General features: G+C 35.3%; 2 protein-coding genes across 3 annotated transcripts; one reads left to right on the top strand and one right to left on the bottom strand.

Annotated features, from left to right (window-relative positions):
• Positions 1-3,689: 3,689 nt before the first annotated feature.
• Positions 3,690-10,743, top strand: LOC105132846 (protein NLP4-like). 2 transcript variants are annotated; one of them, XM_011036568.1, is made up of 5 exons: positions 3,690-4,148; positions 4,708-5,716; positions 8,039-8,086; positions 8,178-9,147; positions 9,412-10,743. In XM_011036568.1, exons 2-5 carry the CDS (start codon positions 4,823-4,825, stop codon positions 10,266-10,268), a joined length of 2,769 nt encoding a protein of 922 aa, XP_011034870.1. In that variant the 5' UTR covers positions 3,690-4,148; positions 4,708-4,822; the 3' UTR covers positions 10,269-10,743. The 2 variants fall into 2 exon arrangements, with proteins under 2 accessions (XP_011034870.1, XP_011034871.1); XM_011036569.1 differs by having other exon boundaries at positions 4,696-5,716.
• Positions 10,744-10,820: 77 nt separating this feature from the next.
• Positions 10,821-24,295, bottom strand: LOC105132845 (Niemann-Pick C1 protein-like). The gene is made up of 39 exons (XM_011036567.1): positions 23,975-24,295; positions 23,547-23,623; positions 23,354-23,453; positions 23,124-23,231; positions 22,924-23,040; positions 22,455-22,605; positions 21,808-22,055; positions 21,469-21,648; positions 21,259-21,335; positions 21,066-21,183; positions 20,547-20,630; positions 19,903-19,998; positions 19,628-19,729; positions 19,302-19,370; positions 19,085-19,180; positions 18,896-19,003; positions 18,261-18,374; positions 18,014-18,097; positions 17,714-17,842; positions 16,931-17,129; positions 16,685-16,828; positions 16,498-16,541; positions 16,174-16,257; positions 16,008-16,076; positions 15,821-15,897; positions 15,677-15,746; positions 15,413-15,562; positions 14,916-14,981; positions 14,613-14,757; positions 14,388-14,452; positions 14,239-14,304; positions 13,841-13,934; positions 13,356-13,392; positions 13,153-13,210; positions 12,933-13,043; positions 12,559-12,626; positions 11,825-11,891; positions 11,674-11,742; positions 10,821-11,215 (listed from the first exon to the last, which is right to left on the bottom strand). The coding sequence occupies exons 1-39, from the start codon at positions 24,029-24,031 to the stop codon at positions 11,129-11,131; spliced, it is 3,885 nt and encodes a 1,294-aa protein (XP_011034869.1). The 5' UTR covers positions 24,032-24,295; the 3' UTR covers positions 10,821-11,128.
• Positions 24,296-25,821: the final 1,526 nt, after the last annotated feature.

Below are 25,821 nucleotides of genomic sequence, written 5' to 3'. Positions count from 1 at the left end.
TGTTATATATATATATATATATATTTGGATGATATTAAAAACTAAAAAATTGTATTTTTTTATCTTAATGTATTTTTAATTAAAAAACACTTTTAAAAATTAATATCCATCTCAATACTAAACATAAGTGTCAAGTTATTTTTGACTTGAAAAGGTATTAAATTAATGTTTTTCTAGGGGTTTTTAATGTTTGTGATGCATTGATATAAGAAATAAAAGTTAAAAGATAAAAAATTATTTTAATATAATTTCATTTAAAAAAATATAATGCACAACATCAAACGCGCATTTAATATTCATTTGTCTAAATAACATTATAATATCATGTTTTAAATTGAGTTTGACTTTAAAATGAATGAGTAGACAAACTTAAAAAAATATCTTTTGTTAAAATAAATACGAGATTCAGTGATTATAATTTATTAGATTAACCCGATTCCACCTGATTCCAGCCCTGGTTGAGTTTTAAAAAACATAAACTTGCAGTTGATTAGGGTCCACCAAATGACGAAAGGATGGCAATGCATCCGCGTATGGATGCCGCCGCCCCGTCCAAAGGTAAAAACCATGTCTCGCCAAAAATCATTTTCAAGAATCACATCACCTACAGGGAACTAATTATGAATCTAAGATTTTAATATGTCATCCTTTTTTTTCTTTTTTTCCCCCAATAATATATAATTTTATTAACAGAAACTAAGCCTCGTCGTTTTTTCATAATAGTTCTTCATTGTTTATTTTCTCACGAGTTATTATAAATTAAAATAATAATTTTTTATTGAATTTTTTCTTTACACAGTTAAGTTCAAATTAATATTCAATTACATTTTTTTTTTTTAAAAAGATTGTATTAAAAGATAAAGAATTAAAATGCAAAAAACATATAAAATTGATGGCTTTTTAGAATTTCAATTGAAAAGTTTATTTTCTCTTTTAATTATTAAATAACTGATTTTTTTAGTTTTTAAAAATTTAATTTTAATATCAATTTTTAATTTTTTTAATTTTTTTAGGAGAGAAAGGAGGGCTTATCGAATACAATGTAAAGAAAAATATATTATTATTAATAATTATGACCATAAAAATAATTGATTTTTATGTTAATAAATTTTAAGAAAAGTTGGATCTAAGTGTTTTTTTTCTTCTTACTTGAGGAGATAGATCTAATTGCTAGAATAAATTTAGTTTCAGATTGATTTTGATTTTTTAGTTTTTTTTAGATTTTGTAGTTATAAATACATTTATTAAGATATTTATGTTATTTTTTGAATATTTTAGGTAAAACATAGGTTAGAATGAGTTCTTAGTTGAAAAAACTGAATTCCTAGTTTTTTAACAACCTTTAAATACCAAAATTTACAAAAATTATGTAACACATCATCTATTAGCAAGGAGTGTTGTTCACTACTTTTTTTAAATAATTATTTTAATATATTTTTAAATAAAAAACATTTTAAAACAACTATCTTTACCTTACTCTCAATTATCTTCTAAATTTTTTTTCTTGTGATTTAAAATCACTGTACCTCTTTCTAACCCGGAAAATTTCTACAAACATATTGTCACCATGTCCGAACTCAAAAAAGAAAAAAAAGTTTTTACTTCCTAGGTTTCAAAAGTCCGAGGTTACTTTGGTAACCTTGGGCTACAAGTCATCTTCCTTATGTTACTCTCATGTCTCAACTCCTGCTACTGTTTACAGGATTCAACACCAAAACTCGTATCTTTTTTATGTTTGCCCACCCAAACTCGATCGTCATGCCTAACTCTTCATCATACGCCATAAGAATTCATCACTTTCTCTAGCCGGCTCTGCCATCTCTTATGATGACTAAGCAATAAAACCCATCTCTTATGATGACTAAGCATTCTAGTGCTTGGTCTAGTGCTTGGTCTAGTGATGCTTTTTTCACTGTTATGGATTCGAGTTTTGGTGTGTATCTCTGTCATCTTCGCGGTGTCTTATATGTTTATTGGGTTTGTAGGATATTTAGTGAACCGTGGGGATTAGTCGTGGTGCGCTCAAGCTGACCCGAACACCCCACGTAAATTAAAAAAAAAAAAAAGAAGAAGAAGATAGGAATGCACGTGTCAGAAAGATAGGGTGCCCTCCTGGCTTTATTTAAAATTCTAACCTGCTGTGTGGTTCGCAGTTCCCATTTTTGCTTGCTGTTTTCATGCTCATGATGGCTTTTTTTCTTGAAGTTGAGTGTAGATTTTGTTTCAAACAACTTGCTTATGCTTTTCTTTCGCTCACCTGCACACATTCAATCGATTTGAGCTGCTAAGTCACGAGCGTAGAAATCTTTCTCGCCGAGGAGTACAATCTCAATTGGACTCCCATGAGCCGAGCTCAAAAGCCGAGGCGGCTATGCAATTCTGAATTCTCATCCTTTTAAAATTGCTCTTTCCAAGAAAAATGTAAAACATGTATTTTTATATTTTTATGATATTAATAACTAAAAACAATTAAAATCTTTTTTTAATTAATTTTTTTAAAGAATTATTCTTTATTAACACCAAACATACGTGTCAAATTATTTTTAACCTGAAAAAATATTAAATATTTTAATGTTTGTGATGTGCTGTATAAAAAAATATAATTTCAATCGAAAAATATTTTTTAAAATATATAATACACAACATTATTAAATATATATTCATTATTTGTTTGTGTGAATGATAATATAATATTTTAAATCGAGTTTGACTTTAAAATAAATTAATATAAAAAACAATATAATTTAATCATTATATGTCTTTTGGTAAAATAAATTTGAGTTTCAGTGATTATAATTTATTTGATTAATATGTACCAGAAGAGGGTTATCTCTTGATAATAAAATATATATATATATAGTTCTGCTTTTTTTTTGAAAAAAAGAAAAAGAAAATCCCTGTCCAATTGTCTTTGTTACGTAGACTTTGAACATGGGTGAGGGAAATGAACTCTGATCTGTTAAATAAACATTAAAAAAATAAAAAAATAGCGTTTCTTACTAGTGATTAGCCCATACAAGGATCTCTCTAGAACGACGAACATACTCATTTACCATAAACTATACCAAATGGTGATATTAAACCTGCTCTTATTTGTTGGGCTGATGTAAGATTTAGTTTGATTTCAGATCTGATTCTAGTCTGATTTTAAGAAAATTAAATGTGATAAACTCATAATTTTTATTAAAATTAGATTAAAAGTCAATTTGATTTTAATTATACAATAAGTTATTAAATTTGATTTGCTTGAGAGATTAATCTAAGATCTAATTTGATTTCAAATCTAATTCTGATCATGTTTTAAGAAAATATAATTAAAGTTGATTGGGTAAAATCTCAATCTCTCACACACACATGGATTCAAATTTAACTTTGATTTTTCTAAATAAAATTGTTTTAACTTTATTTTTAAGAAAATAAAATAAAATAATTTTAATTTACTTAAAATAACCGATGTAACTCTTACCTAACTCTGACTCGAATATGAACCCGGATTAAATAACTTTTCAGCGATCCCAGGAAGCGTTCAAGCCACGTATCTTGAATGATTCAAATCAATTATCATTACAGAAACACTTAGCTGAAAAAACGTTGACAGTTAACGTTAAACAAAAAGACAAAGGGTCAAACAACCCCAAGTCCCCACTTCCTCGATTATTACAACCATGAATAAACATTTGAGTAATAATTTTAGCAAAAATGGAATACCCATTTTAGCAACTTTGAAGATATCAGATTCCAGTTATACTATTTTTTTTTTACTTGTTTTTTACTTAAAAAATACTACAGCATCAAGTTGAAGATTTTGGCTCTCTTTGTCTACTGTAGTTCGATGATATGGCCTTAAACAGTTGACTTCTTGCTCTAACAGCGAGAGTTTCAAGGCCCCCAATATGATGAGTTTGGTGATGTGGGGTCACTCATGAAGAGCGGCAGAATCTTTAAGCACAATAATAAGGAATCAAGAGGCTAAAAGGTCACAGATTCTTACTGTGTGTGTGAGAGAGGGATGGGCTGTGTAATTTTCAGGTGGAGGAGGTTTTCATGAGGGTCAAGCTTTTGTGAATGTTTCTTGCTTCACAGACATAAAATAGAGTATAATAGAAAAGGAAAGTACCCTTTGAGGATATCTTCAAGAATCTTTGATAGTGAGTGAGCTATAAACCCTTCGTTTCCTTCTTCTTCCTTTTTTTTTTTCCCATTTCTGTTCTTGTTTTGGAGGTGATTACTGAATTAGTTTGAGATTGTGAATTACTATCACTGTTTCTTTAATCTCTTGTGGGTAAATCGAGGACCTTGAATCAAAAGTGAGAAAGCTGTTATTCTATCTATCATATAGTAGGAATCTGTGGAAAGTGGGTTTGTATTTTTTTTTGTATTTTTTGGTCTCTTTGGAATTTAAACCAAGAATATAATGCTGCTTCGATGGATATGGTGGTTTTCGAATAAGGTTTTTATTCTTCGGTTGACCTTGGTGTTAGTTGCTTGCAAGTATTGATGTATAATCTTTTTTGATTTTTGCTTCTTTGGTCATCTTTAGATTGCAAAAATGAAATGAGAAACCTCTGGTGCTTTTGTAGAAACCTTCCTTTCCATTCTCCAGACAAAGTAAAATAGGATAGAGATTTCCTGCATCCCGTGAACTTGTTGTTTTTATGTTGGTTGCTGTGTTCTATTATGCTGATTGCGTTTCAGTAATACGGACAGGTTGTTGGCTTTCGAAGGCTTCAAGACTTGAATTTTTCCTAGAGATCCCTGTCATCTGATGCAAAAAGCTGAGCTTTTTCAGTACTTCTGGTTTTGATTTTGAGAAAAGATCGTGATGGAAGATGGTGGTTTATCACCGGGTACGATGCTGGGCGCAACGGTTGATTCAGTCTCAGTTATGGATTTCGACTACATGGATGAACTGTTGTTAGAAGGATGCTGGTTAGAAACAACAGATGGATCTGAGTTTCTTAATCCTAGTCTGTCCAATTCTGCTGCCTTTTTTGATTCTTCATTTATGTGGCCCACTCCAGAGATTAACCAAGGTGATTCAGCCTCTAGTCCATCCCAAAAGGGCAATCAAGAAGATAACCAGATATCAATGTTGCCAGGGAATTCTACTCTGAGTGATATCCAAGCCAGAAGTCCGGCTGGTGAGACTGCGTTTTCTGTAGCTGGACGGGATGACAATGCAACTGATGGCTCTGAACTTGGAAAAAGATGGTGGATAGGACCTTCTCCGAATCCAAGTGTCGAAACTTCTGTGAAGAGGAGATTAATTAAGGCATTGGAGTGCATTAAGGACTTAACGAAAAATAAAGATGTCCTTATACAAATATGGGTCCCTGTTAATAGAGGAGGTAGACGTGTTCTTACAACCCATGACCAACCTTTTTCACTTGATCCCAGCAGTGAGAAACTGGCGAGTTACAGAGACATATCCGTTAAATATCAATTTTCTGCTGAGGAGGATTCCAAGGACTCAGTTGGCTTGCCTGGTCGGGTTTTCTTGGGTAAAGTTCCTGAGTGGACTCCTGATGTTCGATTCTTTAGAAGTGATGAATACCCACGAGTGAATCACGCTCAGCTGTATGATGTACGTGGAACTCTTGCCCTTCCTGTTTTTGAACAAGGTAGCCGGACTTGCTTGGGTGTTATTGAGGTGGTGACCACTTCACAAAAGATCAAGTACCGTCCCGAGCTTGAAAGTGTTTGCAAGGCTCTTGAGGTTTGTTTTCCATTTTCAGAACGATTCTCTCTGCATCTCAGTTTAAAAGTTCAGGTATTTCAGCATTGAAAAGCACGTCATTGAGGAGTGTTAATAAACTAACACCAGGATGAATGTTAAATTGATTGATGAAAGCCCTCAATTTTTGATTCACAAGCTATCTAAAATCTTGATGTCCAATCACTAGAATCTGGCATCCATATGGCCTGCATATATGCACATATCTGAAGCTCAGTGGAAAAGATATACTCAAAATATACAGTGTAACACCCCTAAATCTGCGTTTACTATCATTGATGATTACTTTAGAATAAAGTAAGATTAGAGAAAATTAGGAGCCAAAAGCCAAAGAACTAAAGAAAAGAAGGTTCAAAATGCAATTACCAACTTAAGTAGAAGAAGTGGCATGGATTTTGCATGATAAAGTTGGTGAAGTTGGCCAATGACCAAGTTGGTGGAGTATGACAATTTTGCTGTCATATGAGTGAAGTAGGACAAGTTTTGGCATGCCATGCTTGTGAGATGTCAAAAGGAAGGTAGAGATGTGCTCTCCTTCAAAGTTTTCAGTATCAACTACGTCTTTTCCGTCTCTTTCTTCCATTTCTTGAACCTAAGAGAGAGCTAAACACCATCCTACAAACTAACACTACTAAACCATATATTCCAAAAACAAATTGTGGAGTATTAGAGCCCAAATTCAATAGAATTGTTAGAAAGAAAACCAAAGATATATTGTGAGGTTAGAAAAGAAAGAAGAGAAAAAGAAAGAAAGAGAAAGTAGAGGAAAAAGGGCTAAAGTTTAAGGTGAGTGATTAAATTAACATGTAGAAATCCTATTGATGTAGGTATTTTTATGTATGCAGAATTTCTTTAAATGCTTGCTGAATTTTCAGAATATATATATATGACCTAAGTTTGAATGGAAACTTCATATGATAGTTTCTAAATAAGAGTATGATCGTGAAAGGTTGAACTATGATGTGTTCTATTAAAGTGAAGGATGTGTTTTCCGCCCAAATGTTTTGTTGATGTAATAGCACATGACATGTGAAAAGAGGAAAACTTGCTTTACATGAAAGTGGCCACCTACATGCTACATATACTGCCATTGAGGTAGTATATGTGAGATATGGACATTGCATTGTCATACATGTTAACTTGTGCGAACATCATGTCAATATGATGTTGTGCCTAAATGTTGAAAACTTGTGAAGTTTTCCATGCTTATTTCTTTAATCATTCACGGGGTTTATCTCATCAATAATTGATAAACAATTTTCAGAGAATCAAAGTGAGAATAAAAGAGGGCTTGGGTGATAGGTTACCAACAGAAGTGTCATTGGAATCCTAGCTTGAAGTGTAACTTAAGTAATTTTTTCTTAGTGCTATTGTATCTTTCATAGGTTAGTTTTTGTGTATGAGGCATTACACATATAAATTCATATGTAACATATCATGTATCGACACTTTTAATGTGTCATTGCTAAATAGAACATCTATGTACAAAGCTATAGAATATATGTGAATGAACTAGATGAGATAAAAAGATGTCATGTAAGTTTGTGTGATGGACAGCAGGTTGTGTAAACTTATAAATGCATGTTTGATTGGTAAATTGATTGACAATATAGCAATAAAAAGTAACTAAAAAGCTTGGTTTACTTTGCTAAGTAAACTAAGATTCTAAAGTGAAAATAATCAAAGACACTTAACTAAGATGCATTATCATAGTAATTAGGAGAGGGGTGTGACATACAGCTTCCTTTTGGTCTTGAATCTTTATTTTGCTCTGCCAGAAAATGTGAAGGTGGTGCCCTTCAGGATGCTTACATTTTTTTTTACCTTTTGTTTCTTGACACAGTTACAAGGCTAAACGAGTATCCCGCTCCCTCACCTAAGCCTCCCACTCTAGGTGTGATTGGAACCCTTTCAAATTCTAATCACAGGGCCAGAAAGTCTTACAAGCTAAGATTTAGGTACTAGGTCCCAAATAAGAGTCCTTTTTCAAGCATTGATTGCCTATAGTTTTGACATTTAAACCTTGAAGTGGGAGCTTGATTTTAGTAACTTAGCAGGATCAATAATCAAATTTCAACTTTTCTGTATATTTTACTTGGTAGTGCTTTGTTGTCAAGTGATTTCATTTTTGAGGTTACTTATTTTTGTTCAGCTATGGCTTCTTGTTTTCAATTTGTAAACAACAATTGCTCACATGTTCACTTCAGATAGAACCTTGTGTTCAAAATGTGCAATGTCCAAATTCAGAAGTATGTTAGCAGTGCACTCAAACTTGTGTTTATAATAAGCTTTTTTAACTTGCAGACTGTTGATCTTAGGAGTTCTGAAGTTCCAAGCATACAGAACTTACAGGTAAAACAAGAAAGATAGCAGAAGAAAATTGTTACTCTTTAAGTTCTCTATGTATTTTTGAGGTCATAGTGGGATTTTTTCCTTTCACCAGGCATGTAATATGTCCTACCAAGCTGCATTACCCGAGATTCAAAAGCTTCTGAGAGCTGCCTGTGAGACACACGGATTGCCCTTAGCTCAAACTTGGGTCCCATGTACCCAACAAGGCAAGGGAGGTTGCCGGCATTCCAACGAGAATTATTATCGATGTGTTTCTACTGTGGATGATGCTTGCTGTGTAGCTGATTCTGCTATCCAGGGTTTTCAAGAGGCGTGCTCAGAGCATCACTTGCTAAAGGGTCAAGGAGTTGCTGGGCAAGCCTTTATGACTAACCAACCCTGCTTCTCAGGTGACGTAACTTCATATGGCAACACTGAGTATCCTCTTTCTCACCATGCAAGGATGTTTGGACTGTGTGCCGCTGTTGCAATTCGCTTGCGAAGCATTTACACTGGTACAACAGACTTTGTCCTGGAGTTCTTCTTGCCTGTCAATTGCAGGGATCCTCAAGAGCAGAAGAAGATGCTTAATTCACTGTCCGCCATTATACAGCGTGTTAGCCATACTTTACGGGTAGTAACAGACAAAGAACTAGTGGAGGAAACTGATTTGCCATTCAGTGAAGTGTTAGTACCTTCGGATGGTAGATCTAGTGGAGAAGAGGCATCAACAGTTAAAGAGCCTTGTTCAGAAAGGCATGGTAGAGATAATTCACCCTGGACTGCCTGTCTCTCAGAGGTCCAACCAAGTGGAAGTAACAACTCTTTATCCCAAAAAGACAAACAAAAGGTAATGCTGCGTGAAAAATCCAATGAGAACAGGGAAAATCGAGAAGATTATAGCTTTAGAGAGAGTATTAAATGTGGCAGAGAGTCTACTTCTGCTGAAGGTAGCTTTTCAAGTGCTGGCACGTCTAAAACAGGAGAAAAAAGACGTGCCAAAGCAGAAAAAACAATCACCTTGCAAGTTCTTCGGCAATATTTTGCTGGCAGCTTAAAGGATGCTGCGAAGAGTATTGGTGGTAAGCTTTATTCCATTATAGAATATTTTATTTTCTTATTTACAGTAAATGTCTCTTGGTTTTCACATTTTGTGTGACTGGTGTGCCACCAAGTAATTTGCATTTGTCCACCCTTCATTTGCATTGTTACATGTATGACAGTACTCTGGAACAAATTCCCTCCCCCATACAGTACTGATGACACATTTCTTATTACCCTCTAGCTTTGCAGAGTTGAATTTGTCTTTGTTTTGACATCTTACCTGCTTTTTCAACAAATTTCAGTTTGCCCCACTACGTTGAAAAGAATATGCAGGCAACATGGAATTAACCGCTGGCCTTCTCGAAAAATCAAGAAGGTTGGCCACTCCTTAAAGAAACTCCAACGTGTTATTGACTCAGTTGAAGGTGCCTCTGGCACTGTTCAGATTGATTCCTTTTATAAAAATTTCCCTGAGCTTGCCTCGCCAACTTTGTCCAGAACTAGTCCACTATCAACTTTAAAGCCAAGCAGTCATCCAAAACCATTAGGCATGCAGCCTGAAGGAGGTACTTTCAGCTCCCAAGTTACTGCACCAAAATCACCTTCACCTTCATGTAGTCTGAGTTCCAGTTCAAGCCATAGCTGTTCCAGTGGGGCAATTGCTGCTAGTGAAGATCCTGTGTCTGGAGAAAACTCAGGCAATGGTGTTTTGAAGATGGTCCAAAGCAATGTGGAGCTCCATGCATCAAGTCCAGGAGAACAGGAGATAATGCCAAGATCCCAGAGTCATAAAACTCTTGCGGAACTGGGGAGCATTCCGCCCTTGTCTAAAGATAGTAGCCGGTTGTCTCAAGAAACGGATGCTCACAGATTGAAAGTCACGTATGGAAATGAGATAATTCGGCTCCGCATGTCAAACAAATGGGGATTCAAGGATCTATTGCAAGAGATCGTAAGACGGTTTAACATAGATGACATACATAGATTTGATCTGAAGTACTTGGATGATGATTCTGAGTGGGTCTTATTGACATGTGATGATGATTTGGAGGAGTGTATTGCTATATGCGGTTCATCTGGTAACCAGACAATTAAACTCTTGCTCGAAGTTTCTCCTCGTCCTTTAGGGAGGTCTTCGCACAGCAGTGGGCTGTCTTGATCTTCTCAATCCTCCATGTAGTCCATGGCATTGCCATTCGATGTTAAATTCTTTCTGATGGACATAAAGATTTGAGCATGATAGATCAGAACGATTCCACAAACAGGAATACGAAGTTCTCCGTCATGATCTGTATAGAAGAAAAGCTATGCAATGAAATTAGTGGAAGCCTGTGTTTTTGCTAGGGTTGGAGTTCCATGCATGGCCTGGTTGGGAGCCTTTGTAAGAGAAGTTGATGAACTTGCGTATGTTTTCAGATATTCTCTTCGGTATATCAGATATCCCCTGTTCCTCGTCAGAAATGTACCATTCTTCTTCCTCACCAGAACTAAATCTCCGGGGTATTTTCTTATCATTATTATTGTTTTAAAACCCAGACCCACTTTGATTGTTTTAAAATCGGGATTGGCTTGGACGTGGTTGACCCAAGACTGGATCAATCTGAATCAAAGAACAAAAAAAATATTTTTTTGAATTCTCCCATCCGCAACCCAAGTCTTGTTGCAATTCAAGGTATATTATGAAAAATATTTCTTGTGGATTTCTCTCCCATTTTTACTTTTAACCCAGAAATCTGGTTTTTATTACTAGGCCGAGATGGCTTTAGCCCAAATGAAGTACAAGCAATTGGAATCAACAGCCGAAGCGTGCTTGAAAAGAAAACAGGCAAATCTGACAACCTTGTAGCTGAATGATTTTCTTCCTTTTGGAAAAACACACCGTACTTTACATATTTCAGGATTGCCATTTGAGCATCTTTGCTTCACTAATTCTATACTTAACTTAGTATCTCGAAGAAAAGAAAAAAGAAAATATTGATTAGCCTGCCAAAAAGAACTATGATACAGCAATACAGCTTCTCAAGGCCGCAAGGAAACCGATGGCCGGTCTTCTTGCTTCTCGACAAGTTTACACCTTGAAGGGGGGCCAAACATGCTTAATACAACCTGCGAACAGTTGATCCGCACAATGTTTTCAATATGATTCGGTGAGAAAAGGAGATGAGAATTTACAAATTGATCTATATTGAAGGCAAAATAAAAAACCTCAGCTTCCCCTGAAGTTTGGTTCCTAAGAGTTGAGACAACATTTTACTGATTGATGGATTTGTTTTCCCTCTAAATATGGAGATTGCTACTGAACCACTAAATCCAAGATATGGTAAATATGGTTATTGTTGTTTTTTAAAGTACTTTTCATTTAGAAAAGTATGTCAATAATATTTTTTTTATTTTTTAAAAATTATTTTTAAAATCAGCACATCAAAATGATTTGAAAATATCAAAAATATATTAATTCAAAATCAAAATAAAAAAAATTAATTTTTTTCAAAAACATTTTTGAAACACAGTAACAAACAATATTTAAGTGGAAGGAGAGGTTTTGAAAAGCGCGATAAACTTACCGGTAAGAACACCAACCCATGTAAGAAACCAAGGAGGACCAGTGCAAGGTACATTTGGAAGTAATAAACCTGCAGAGCACGAGAGGACGGTGGTAAATAAACAGAAAAATATTGCTTCATTTGATGGGTATTCGAGTGGAGAAACACTGACCACAAAAACTTCTGTTCTTGAGAAGCAAAGAACAATCACGCCAACGAGTTTTGTTAATGTGATGCCACTGCAAAATTACATTGCAGACAATTTTTCAACAAGATAATTGCAATTAATACAGAATTCCACATGGAAATAAAGGTACGTGATTTGAGCTCAAAATCACATCTGCAGTGATGTATGCATTGATGGGGTGCAAAAGACGTGTTTTTATATTTCCCTTTCTTGCCTTTCTATTTTTAATTTAGTTCTTTCATGGTGTATCTCATGGAAAAAGGGCGGCTGCATCAAAATTATTTAAAATAATACCTGAATTACACATGTTTTCTTATAAAATAAAAAATCATCAAAAATTAATTAAAAAAATAATCAACCACCCAATATTGTAACTATAATATCATTTATGTTAGAGAATAATATTAAATCATATCTTAGAAACCAACCTAATTGTTTAAGTTATTGAGTTAAGATGATTTTTTGATTTACAATATGATAAAATTGATAACAAATCAAGTCCTGTTTTCTTTTTCTTTTTTCACTTTTTGATGATTCTTAGGTGATTTTTTAGGAAAACAAGTGGCTTGCATGTGATAATTAATAGCTAAGATGAACGGAGTCTAATATAAAGGAGGTGTCAATCAAAATATTCTATAATTTGTATCAACAGAGTGAGTTGCCCAGAGGTCTCAGCAAAATCTAGTTCATGACATGAGCCACAGAAAAAAAAAAAGAACCTGAAGACAGAAGCTCCCATTGTACCCAGAGCGTCCCTGACTCTTTGGTCTCTGTCGCCACTACTCACCTGTTTAAGAAAAGAGTAAGAACATGCAGCCAAAGGAAAAGGTATAGTATTGCACCAATAATAACCTTAGAGCTGAAAGATTAAAGTTCCCAGATTCAGAAGGAAAACCATTTCTCTAGTTGCATTAGTAAACAACCACTACTAAGCCAAAATAACCAAATGCAGATTCCATCTATTCATCTTTTAACTGAATGGAATAGAAGAGAATGAACTTGAAGTTCCATCGGAGGAACAGAATTGGCAGTGACTTATCAGAAGAAAGTAGAGAAGATATATAAAGAAAATGGAGAATGATGTGATGCTAACCGAGAAAGCATGTGTTAAATGTACACAGAACTCAACACCAATGCCCACTGACATGACAAGGTTGACAACAGAGACTGCATTCAGTTGAATGTTCAGAATTGCCATCACGCCCTGTGGAGTTTAATCTTGTAAGCAGAGGGATTATACTATGGGCAGAACAGGTTAATTGTTACAAATAAAATGAAAAATACGTAGATATTGATAAAGGAAGCAGAGTTACCATGAGATCCACGACTATCATTACCAACACCAGCAAAATGATAGCAGAACTCCACAAACTACATTTCAAAGAAAGTTAAGAAACAAAGTAATCATGAAGTCATTCTCCAATACAGCAGTTCAGTTCATTTGGAAAGAACCGAACACTGAAGCCAGTATTTTTGGGTGAAGGAAAAGGTGAATATTGGCAAATAGGACACCTACCTGCAAGTGATGACCAAGCAAACAACAAATACCGCTCCTGGTACATCAGGAAATAAAACCAACCAGTTTAGGTTTTATGGAAGGGAAAATGACCAGTTATGTTAAACCAAAACTTCATTTGAAGAACAATTAACAATAAAGGTTGACAGTGCAAATTTGCATAGGTAAATTTTTTACTCAGACCACGGTGAGATATCATTAAATGATTAATGATATAGACATAAGCAGTAAAAATCGACAAAACAATCTCTTCAGTTTTGAAAGGCCTGAATTTTTGCTGATTACAAGTATTGAAGAACATGTTAATAAAAGCTTAGCTTCTCAGTGAAAAAAAGAAGCAATTCATGAAAAAAAAAAAAAAAGACAGCTTTATCATCAAGAACACAAGAAAATGAGATGAAAAAAACCCAAGCATGTAATTGATGAACTCCACAGAAAATAAGATGATGTCAGTTCAAATTCTGAATTTCTAAGGGGTTACTGACCAATTGCTATGGCGAGGTTGATCAATGCAGTCCTCCATATATCAAGGTATTGTTCAAAAAACATATAAAATACAGAGTATGGGAAGATCTCCATCTGCACAGGATAACAAACGTCATTTAAGAGACAGCCTTTCTAGTGTACAGCCAACTATGGGCCATGCCGTCTGCAAACAACAGTGAACATGGGATGAACAGGTAAAACTATTCTTCTTTAATGTTAAGGTAGGAGGTCGTAAATAAATTCATAAAGAATCAGTCCTTTGATGAGCAAAGTAGCAACAAGAGTTGGCTTCCTAGCATAGGGGAAAGACAAGACTAGAAAATCTGACCTTGATAATTTATTTAAAAAAGATAACATCAGTCTGACCATGCAGTAATCACTATCGCTGATATTTTACCTTCAAAGAATCAGAAGCCCTTGAACTGAACTCTCGAGCAGCCCTCATTGAATTGACATAGTCAATCTAAAATAGATGTTAATGTTTTCAAACAGAAACAAGAAACATATCACATTGAGCAAATTTTAACATTAGAACATACTACCTACCTGCTTGTTAAGAGGTGTATGATATGTACGGAAGGATGATGCTTCAATAACACCATTCTCATAGCCTGATAAGGAGAGAAAGGGGTTGAGGAGTTTATTCGCATTCAAAAAACAAGCCACCATAAGGCATGCAGACAAACTATTTTAAAGCATGCATATGTGAGCGTGACTTTCCCTAAGATTTATCAAACTGGATTGAAAGAACAAATGTCCAACTCAGCAAACCTTGTAGATCTATACTGCTAGTGTAAGCACCATGGCCGCCTTTGGCACAGTCAGCAGAGGGCAAAGCATTGAGGAACCATGGGAGTTTCTCCTTGAACTGAGATGTAGATGGACGATCATTATTCAAATCTGAGTGACGGAAGCACTGAAAAATTCCAAATGTTAGTAATTGATCTAGCTACAAATAAGAAATGATAGATGCTACTGACTTGATATAAATGACAGTCAAGAACAAAATATTTCAAAGGAAAATGGGCAGCAAATTGTTTCATAAAATTTCAAGAAGAAAAGAATGAGGATTACAGTAGTACAATCTTTGCATATCCCACCAAGACCACATGAACCTGTATCAGATGAACAACAAGGAGACTGGGAAAAACAGGAAAAAGGAAGTCAGCTTCAGCATTATTAATGAGAATAAATAATGACACCAATGGGAAGCAATAGAAATAAGAGCAGAAAATGAAAAGGTAGGTTATCATGACAATATCCCCATAATTACCATGGATGCTCAGGCTGGTAATCAATTGCTATAATCACCAGCAGGAGCTTGCAATTGGTCTCATATTGAACTCTGGGTGTGTCATTACCAGTTTAATTAAGTCTCACAGTTTTAATTTGATCTACCATTTAATGGACTTTCACTTTAATTTTAAGCCACAGCATAAGGAGAATATTACACAATGATCGTATGAACTGCATAGGCAGGAGCAGCCATGTGACTATAATAGTAGGGCCCAATGTGCACAAAATTCCATGCCAGAATAAAAGCCAGCTTTTGTTAAAGATTAGAAAACGACCTGATCATCAGGGGGGCAATAAGTCCCATTTGTGAACTTCCTACAGCAGCCAAAAGCTTCAGGAGATATCCATACAAGAAAATCATCAAGCCATGAAGCAGCTGGCATAGCTATATAGCTAGATTCTGGTGTTAAGGATGCTCTTGCAATCTGCAGAAGCAAGGCAACAAAAGATTCTTGTCAAAGGAAAAACAACCATTCCAATAATTAATGCCCACAAGGAGTAAATAACAGAGTGATGTTCATTAGATTAGAAAGATTTGCCTCATTTAAAAGAGAGTTTGAATTGCAGTGGCTGATGGAGCACAGCTGATTTGTCTGACTTGATTCTGAGCTGTGGAGTGCAGTAGCATCAGTTGAAGATCTCAGCAATGAAAGGAATATGCAAAAAAGAAGCACTGGAATTACCTATAGTTGTAGTTCTTCACTACAAAATATAGTGGCGGACCAATTCTGAGATACTCTGAGACATTATTAAAATAGCCCTGCAGGAAAAAAGGCTTGCATGATAAACTCCCCAGCCAATAGAACACCATATCCATATACACACACACACACACATAGCAAGTTGTAAACCAGTATCAAGAAATTGAACCTGAAGATATGAGTCTCGCGGAAGAACAATTTTTTGTTCTAAACCAGGTTGAACTCGAGTGGATAATGCCTATATGATCCATATATTTATGACAAGTTAGAGTAAGACATGTAACAGGCACCTACAGTAGGTATGAATGTGTAAAGAGTAATATCGAGCATCTCACTATGCTGGACAATGTGAAAGCAGCAAAGATGGCAATGACAAATATCTTAACTCCCCAAAGACTGAGTATGGGTGCGTGGATCTCCTAATAATGACAAGAATGTCAATTTGATTAGTGAATAATGTTCAGCAGAAACACACTGTTTCTTCTATAAAGAAAAGAAGCACCTCATCAGGCATAAAACTCTCAAGAATCTTAAACCAGAGTACCATGAATCTAAATCAGAATCACAGGTGCATATGATGCAGTTGCAAACATATAGCATAACCATATTAGCATTTGAAAATATATTTCTATGAAAAATTCATTAATACAAATCAGCACCTTCATATAGCGAGCCAGCAATCCAGGTCTTCTCCCACCAATACCTAAACATTCACATTGCATTTTTCAATAAGAGACCACCTCAAGTTTACATTAAGGAACAAAATAAAGCAGTTGACAAAACCAAGTGGCAAATGAGGTAATCCATCAAGTCAAATATGAGTTATAAACAACCTCCGAACACTACCTTTATCAGAGTCTGCAGATGAAGATGAGATTTTCCGACATGGAAAGCAATCAATTCTCTTATCCTCAGCTCGCAAAAAATCAAAAACTATGAAAGCTACAAAGGCAGTAACTTGCAAAAGAAAGTCCAAAAGAACAGCAAGTGCTGCAAAAGAGGCATGGCATAAAATGGTGTTACAATCTTAAAAAGAAGAGTTGAAATAAAAAAATTAACTTGTGTATAACAAAAGGGATTAAATTATCTGACCAGCGAACATAGAGAACACACGGCATGCTGGCATAGGAATGAAACTTCCAACTGCAAATGCTAAAACCTCGGATAGACTAGCAAGTGTGATGGATGGTCCAACTTCCACAAGAGCATTGCTTATCCGTCCCTCTAGCGGCAACTCCATTGGTTGCCTCTTGACAGCATGCACCAATATGCACATGTTATCCACCCCAACCTGATATGATAAAGTTAATTATATAAGCTATAGCAATACTTACAAAAAACTAGTCAAAATTAGCTTTGGAAATTAACCTAGATTAAATAGAAGAATATTTGATCTAATACTAACATTCAAATTAAAAAAAAAAATTGAAATAAATAAATATAATATTTACTAAGAGCCTCAAGACTAGTATAATGGTCGGTCAGCATGCAAGAAAGGTTATATGCATGAAACATCTGAAGAATTCTCCAAAGAGTTATGCTAAATCTCAAGAAATAAAACAAATAGAGTCAATCGATAGATGACTTTATAGTTTCATATTATTACAAATCATGCCTTTGCATTTGCAAGCATTTGTGTCACTTTCTTTTTTATCCAGCCCAAGTCAATTGCTGAGTTGAGCAGGTGGAATGGCAACTAGTCCTTTCTTTTTTATCCATGAACCATTTCAACAAAAGATGTATGTAGTCTAGGGGCAAAATAGCTAAATAGCTAGTCAGAATTGAAGCAACCTATTAAAAACTCGCCCTCAACAATTAATGTAGGCAAAATGACAAATACCACATGAAGTCTGAAATAACAAGAAGGAAACTTACAGCTAATACAAGAAAAGGAATGACTTCCATGATGATTAGTGTAGACTTCACTCCAATGGCACTAAAAAATCCAACAGATCCAAGAACAGACAACATGACAAGCATAACTCCAGAAAGACCAAGCAATACCTGTAAGTCAACCAATCACAAAAACTGAATGAGGGAAAGGGGAAAGTTAAAAGAAAATATGAATATTTCATGCGGAAAACCTAGCATTCATGGAATACAATAAGTAGTTCGGAATGGAATAGAGGTTCTACCCAGGGAAAGGGCAAAGTTCAAGCCAGTAAAAGGACATACCTTAGATGAAATGTAAAACGAAGATAAATGAGGAGTGTCACCCAAAGTAAGAGAGATGTAGGCAAACATCACAAGATAGCTAATCTGAAATGGAAGAAGCGTCAACAATTAAACAAAATAAGTGACATCCAACACACTCCTGAAACATTACACGAAGTGGCTCAATCATGCTTGAATTGACATCCTGTTTTCTCCATAACTTTAAAATGGAAATGTCTTTTTTTTCTTAAACAAGAAAAAAGCTCACCAATATAGTTATGACATCAGCAGTGCTTTCTCTTTTTAGTTCCTCCTCAATGGAGCTTTCCGAAGAAAAAGAAAGAGTGAGATTCTTAGATTGCACCATTGGCAATAATTCATTCTGTCCCATGAAAAACACGAAATGATTTAGAGAAAATGAAGCAGTAAACCTCCAATGATTAACAACAGAAATGATGAAGCAGATATATGTTACTAAGCAGTCAAGTATTCAGGATAGCACTTGCTGCTTGCAGCAGATCCAATTTGAAGAAAAAGGCACAAACGGTTTGGATCAGATCTAATATCTTTCACTCATTTTGATATCTGCAGCCCTTTTGTTTTCTTTTATGTTTGATAGTGGATTCCTACATCTTAGCCCTGATTCATAGCTTAATTAAAAGCAAAAGATTCGGATTTCTACTTTTAACAAATGGAAACTGGGTCCTAAGTAGGATGGTCTGTTGCTCCAACAGCGAAGCTGCTTCTGTGTTATCTTATTTCTCCCTTCTCTTCATATTGTTCATGTCAACAAATTTTAACAACCATGAAAAACATTTCGGTGAAGATGTTATCTGAAAATGGAGATACATTTCTGTTCCAGACACCATATACACAATCACTGGACTGAGACAGAAAACAAACCTTCACTAACTGAATAAAAGCCTTCTCCCAAGCAACCACCTTATCAGTTTCATTCCCTTCTTTATCAATCACATTATTTACTGGATAAGTTACAATAAATGCAGATGCCTGTCACAGAGAAGTGGTTGGAGGATTGTTATAGACATATGATCCACTTGGATTGCTATTTATGAGGAAAGAAAAAAATACCTCCGAATAATTGTTCCCAGAGAAACCTCCCAAGGCTGTGCTTGGATCAAGGGGAGCTTTGAAGGCACTCCGACATGTGTCTGCAGAGGAATAATGCTGAAATAACATGGTATCATCATAATAATCAGACAGAGAGAATTCTTGGACCTGAGATAGGGAGTGGGAGAGGAAGACATGACTTTGAGAATTATTAAAACCTGAGACTGAGAAGATGTACCTGGAGACAATAGTTCACGTGCTCAACTCCTCCATAATTATCGAGATTTTGAGGATCCATTTGGAAATACTGATGGGAAGGGGGGGATGGGGTGAGAGAGAGAGAGAGAGAGAGTTAGTGACTGGTCAAAATCAAAATAAATACCCCTAGATTCATCTTCCATTGTTGCAAAATCATGCAACTGGACAGTGGAAAGCCTTATAAGGAACTCCTAAAGTCCTATTAAAATTGTTACCACTAACTTGGAGTGGAACAAATTCGTTTTTACATAGTTTTAAGCATTTTGTTGCATATCGACAATAAAGATCGTCAAGCAATAAAAAAACCTGCAGTAAACTCTGAGTAGCACAATCTTTGTCCAGTGGCTTCAAGCAAATATCAGTCAGAGATATCATTGTTCCAGAATGATTTGCATGGATTCCATCAACCTGTCAGAGCAGAATGCTATTAATCTATGACATTTCAGATCACCCTTTTCCAATAAGAAAATGGAAAAAATAATATAATAGAACAGCAAATGAAAACTCGATTGATACATGGTGATGCATGCAACAATCTGTTCCCAAAAAAGTCTGGGAAGTGGCACCACACAAATGAATACCTTTTTTTGTATTTCAAAAAGTAATTTGATGTTGTTTTCTGTCACAATACTTGGTCTTTTCTGTGCCCCAGCTTCTGGAACAGTCGCTAGAATTAGCTGGAAAACATGTCACCGTTAGTTCTTCCCAGAATTGGAAGAGGACTAAAAATCCTGCAGCTATGAATATGCAAAACTATTCCAAATCAAGTAAACAAAACGATGTGCAAGTAAATTTTTATCATCAGAAATCATGTATCAAAAAAGCAGTCAGAATAATGCAAAGTGGTCTTTCTGTGCTCAAACATTGAAAAGAAAAGGGCAACGATCACATAATGCAGGTATGACAGTCCACATGCATGCAAATTATAATGATAAATACAGCATTTAGTGGTGTGATGATTGATGCTGTCGATCTATTTGCAGTCACTTTCATGGCAAATTTTTGTGATGAAAAGGAAAGGCATAGCCAATGTAAGTTGGTTCGCTTGATACAGAGAAGAAAAGGAGAGAAAAATTGTTCTGCTGGTGATAACTAACGGGAAACTAGTTTTCAATCTCTAGAACCAGCATCTCAAAGAGTATATTTGTAAAGACCAAAATAAGAGCACAAGAAAACAAGACAGGGAGCAAAAACTATAAGAAACATGAGTAGAATACTGCAGGACCTGCTCAATTCTGTAAAAGGGGGCTAGGTGGGTGTCAAAAAACCTTTTCTCTTCCGCAACTTTACTCCCAGGCCCTACCCATAGCTGAAATAGTACACGTATTAGCAGTTTGATGACATATGGAGAAATGTAGCACTAATAAGAGTATAATAATGAATACTCTATTAGACCAATTGCCCAGAATTTGAATCATGGTCAACTAAGCAACTAAATGCATAATAGATAAGATATTTTTTTATGACTTCTCCAGGAAATAATGTCCACTCTCCCAAAGAAGAATATTGCCCCCAATCTGTCACTTCCAAATGCACATTAGTTTCTCATATTCATTTCAATGGATTCATTGACCTCCTCTAATTCTTTCCAGAAATATTCATCAATTTTGTTAATTCTAGCATCAAGACTTTGTTGGGACAAAATATTAGTAAAAACTGTAGAATGGTTAAAAAACAAAAACACCCCCTTTCTCTGGGATTTAAACAGAGAAGATAAAGAAGCGATTTGTATGTTCAATTCTACCTTCTCAGGCCGTGTCTCCACCTTGAAACGGATGAGACCTAGACAAAGTAAAAGAATTACAGCCAACGACAAGATCAACACAAGGATTGGGTTTCTAGCAACCCATGTTCCATAACACCTGAAATATAAACAAACCAAAAAGGTCAAAAATAATTCAGTTACTCTGATAGCATTAATAGCAAACTTGGTCGACCTGTAGAACTTCGACATGTATCCTTGAACAATTGAAAGCTGAACCCTGCTTCCGGTTTGAGGAGAATCTTCAAGCATCTTATAAAAGTAGTTAAAAGAATTCAGAAACATTGGCCAATGAATTGAGCAGACCTTTTCACTGATCAGATTAAGGTCAAAAAGAAAGAGCTACAAAACCACTAGATAAGAATAGGTTAGAATCCGGAGGCACCTGCATGGTAACGTTCTCATCCTTCTTCCCAGTAACTTCACCACTGTCCTTGATATTCGACACTGGATTCATTCTAGAACTCTGGTCCCTTTCTCTTTTTCGATGAAACAAGCCCCATCCCAAAAAGATGGAAACCAATATAACATAGAGGATTGTTAGAATAAAGTCGACACATTTGGCCTGCAGAAGTAAAATGGTGAACAGTGAAAATGAATTAGCAAAACATAAAAATACTTTACGTGACAAAATCGAGGAATGTCATTACTGTGCATCCAAACCAAACAAGTAAATCAGTGGAAAAGGAAAAATTCAAAAGTTATCTTCTGCATGATACCTCACCTTGAGAGATCCAATTCTCACCGCACAAGAAGCCCCCTCGTGATGTGGAGGAGGATCAGTATTTGCACAAACAGGAGATTGAGGACAATCACCACAAGAACAACCCAGTGAAATATCACCACATGAATATGTAGAAACATTCATGGGTTTCATTCCAGATGACTCAGGAGCAGAAGGCTTGAATGTCATAGCATATGGTGAGCCCGGCACATTAAGGGGTGCTCGTCTACCAATAAATGCATACCACTCTGCCGAAAATAATTCATGGCATAAGCACTATAAGTCATACAAAAACATAGAAAATCATGCATAAAACAGAAGCAATAAGTCAAGGAGTAGAGCTCTGAAACTTCCAAGGAACAGAAGCATGACATGGAGAAAAAACTCATCCAAAAGAAATTCTTCCTCGGATAGAAATTCATTCTGAGATAGACCCCCATTTCTCCACTTCAAGCCTAACTTCCAGCAAAGTCTTCAAACCCAAAATCATCACCCACTTTAAGATCATGGGTACAGTAGAAATTTTGAGTTCGCTTTGTACGTACGACGACGCCCTCATCATGTTTAGGAGATAGAGAGACAGAGAGAAGAGACTAGAGAGATGAGGGAGAAGAATCTTAAGCTACGGCTTTAAAGTAAAAAATCACCTGTGAAATTTTTAGCACCAGCACCAATAAAATTTAGAGCCCGACTATTCATGGTCCCAAACTTTACATCCTTGCAAGATTCATACAACCCTTCACCAAAAGAATCATATACATAAAAATCAATGCCACTCACGGTCAAATTGCCTTTAACCTGAAAAGAGAATAAGACACCTTAAATAAAATTACTCTCTTCAGCAAAAAGAATGATGTGTCAAGTTCCAAGAAGAACTCCAACAACCATCAGTTCAATCAAAAACACAATACTCAGAATAGGCTACAGCAAAGCGTTTCCTTTTTAAAATTCACAACATGTTATTATGCGATAAGCAATAGAACTAAGATGCAAGACATTGATTTATTGGCTAATTCGCATAACAGATTCAACACATTGGAATTTTTCTTGCTCGTGATAATACGAGAACGCTAAAATCTCTTTAGAAATCCAACCAAAACAGTAGGAACTGCAAACCTTATCCGTAGAAGTCACGTTAATAAACATGCTCTGATGCGGGGAACAGGTAAGCTCACAGAACAAATTCAAAAAGTTTCTCAAACATGCAGGACAGCCGACCAGAAATGGAATTGCCTGCAAAACATAAATAAAACACTTAAAAAGCTTCTCAAACATGTGTACATGTACTCAATCTTGTTGCCGGAAAGTCTTCTTACTTGCTGGACTTGTGACCGTAAAGTTTCAAACTGAGCTTCTGAACAACAAACATTGCCAGTGATTGTAGGGCATAGGCTTTGAATCTTTTGTGAAAGCAAGTCATCTGGCTGATAAATAAATAGAAAAAAGAAGAAGAAGCACGTACTGGCATATTCAGGAACTATAGCAAAATGCAGCATCCAAGTTTTTAAAATGAAAAAAAAAAATTAAAAAAAAAAAACCCAGATACCTTCACAGATGGGGAGCTAAAAGGACAGTTCACGACTTTTCCATCTTCACGTGCACCACAAATATCATACATTGCACAATATTCCTGTGAATGTATCTCCCTGAAAATCATTTCAAAAATAAATAGAATCCAAGCTATTTTATTTTAATTACAATAAAAAAAATTAAAAAAAAAGGAAAGAAAAAAATCTCACCCTGATACTGCATTTCGTGTCTTAAGCGACCGTGCATCAGACCTCTCCGCGCTGACTATAGATACTGCATAAAACACCTGCATATTCATAAATTTCAAATTCAGTACCAAAACTCGTCAAAAAGTGCAATTCAGTCCTTAAGTTCTTAGAAACTGGAGACTATAGAAATGCTAGTCCTCACACTCACTATGAGGACACGTAATGTGAAAATCAAAAGCAAAAAAAAAAAATCAAACAAATTATAGTAATTATAATTTTCTAAAAAAAAAACCAGAGGAAAAGAAATGAAACCCTTACAAAACAAAAATCGAACTCTAAAATTTTTTTTAAAAAAAAAAAACAGAATCTTCTTCAAACGGACACGTTTAAGAAGAAGGGGGAAAATCAAGGGAATGTGTGGGGAAAAAAACATTAAAAAAAATCCTCGCCTGTAATAGAAAAATCGAAAGCAGAAAAAGCTTCATCGTCCTGCTTGAGAGCTCCATTGCAACCAGCGCGATGAACTCTGCCGCTAATTGCAGTATATGTACATGTAGAGAGAGAGGGGGGGAGAGAGAGAGAAGCGAGAGTCGTGAACTGATACGTTTGTAAAGGAGAAAAATGTGTGAGAGAGAGAGTGAGAAAAGAGTCAAAAGTTTCGGAATTTATAGTTGTCTGCGGAGGGAGAGTTTAACATAGTAGAGGCTCTCTGTTCACTGGGTGCTTGCAACAGTCACTCTGTTCAGGGTGAAAATTAACGAGGATAGAGAGGTGTGTGGTTTGTTTTTATTTACGTAAATGCCGCTTCCTTTCGGTTGCTTTATCCATTTTTCTCATATTAAAAATAAAAAAAAATTGCCGTGATGACTTGCCATCTAAATTTTGTTAAGAACTAGTTTAGTTATCCGTGCTGTGTTGCTAATTTTTTTTATAGATGAATAGTTTTTTTATTTTTTTTATTTCTTCATTAAAAATAAAATTTTAAAATAGTGTCATGTCTCACTACAATAAAAAAAAGGAAATTATTAAAATTCAAAGAACACAACATAAGAAATGGAAATAGTAAAAATAGAAACATGTCTGGTTTAAAAAATAAAATATATATATATTTAAAATAATTTCAAAATAATTTTTTATACTCCTGAAATAAAAAATACATGGATACATGAACACTACCCTTCTATTAATTACAATTTTTGTATTATTATGTTACAGTAATGAAATGCTAAAGGGTGACACGAGTAATATCTAATTAATAAGGCGGCGTTGGACTGCCAAGCCGTCATTAAACTCTCGATATGGAATTTGGGTTCCCTGCAAAGATTGAAATTGACAGGAAATATTTTTTTAATTTTAATTGGAAGTGGATTTCTCGTGCCAGAAGATCTTCGCTGGCTTCCATTCTCCTATCCTCTTTGTTTTTATCTCGGTGTTTTCTACACACTTTTATAAGGGTTCAGGGTTGCCGTGTGAACCGAACCCGGCCACTGGCTGATTTTCTGACAGGCGAAAATGAGGCTCCATCGACGGAAAAAGGAGCGCATTGGAGGTGCAAAACTGTCTGCTTGCTGCACTTTCGGCTTCTCCTAGTGTGAACCATTTTTGAGCTTGAAATTTAGTGCCGGCAAGGCGGTAGGTGAATGGGACACGTGTTGCGATTGCCAAACTCCAGAAATCAATAAGGGGACGTAGTTGAGGCCATCGCTGTCGCTGCTCACCACATGTTTATCCCTTACAAGCTAATCGTGGAACGCTTGTCCAGAACAAAAAATTCGGACACCTTACCCTCTAGATTTTAGCACTATTTTATTTTTTACTATAACACGTGGAAAATTACTTCTGTGTTTACAGAGGATTTTAATCATCTGTATATGTAATTTCGCGGCGCCAATAAAATTACTTTAGTGATATTTTATTAGTTATTATGTGAAACTCACTTTAAATAAATGAAAAGATCCAATTCTTGGAGAAAAATCATTTAAATTGAGATATTTTTAGCGGAATATAGATTTTTTTTTAATGTTTATCTCTTTCTTTAAAACTAGTTATAGTGAATAAGTAACAAAACATCAGCACCTTAATATTTTTTAAGTTTGAAATTTATACCATATTTAATAATTTTATGATTCAGATATTTCATCTTTGAGAAATTAATTGAAAAATAGAATCGGTTAAGTATACTCTAGATGGAAATTCTTCTACCCGTCAAACCTAATTAAAATCAGAGTCAAATAATATTTATGATTATTCTATATTCTAGATCAGGATGGATCGGCTGGAGCAAAATTTGATTTTA

This window comes from Populus euphratica, unplaced genomic scaffold (assembly GCF_000495115.2).
Source record: "Populus euphratica unplaced genomic scaffold, PopEup_1.0 scaffold68.1, whole genome shotgun sequence".
Taxonomy (NCBI): domain Eukaryota; kingdom Viridiplantae; phylum Streptophyta; class Magnoliopsida; order Malpighiales; family Salicaceae; genus Populus; species Populus euphratica.
Note: the sequence above shows the minus strand (reverse complement) of the source record. Positions and strands in the feature narration are given on the sequence as shown.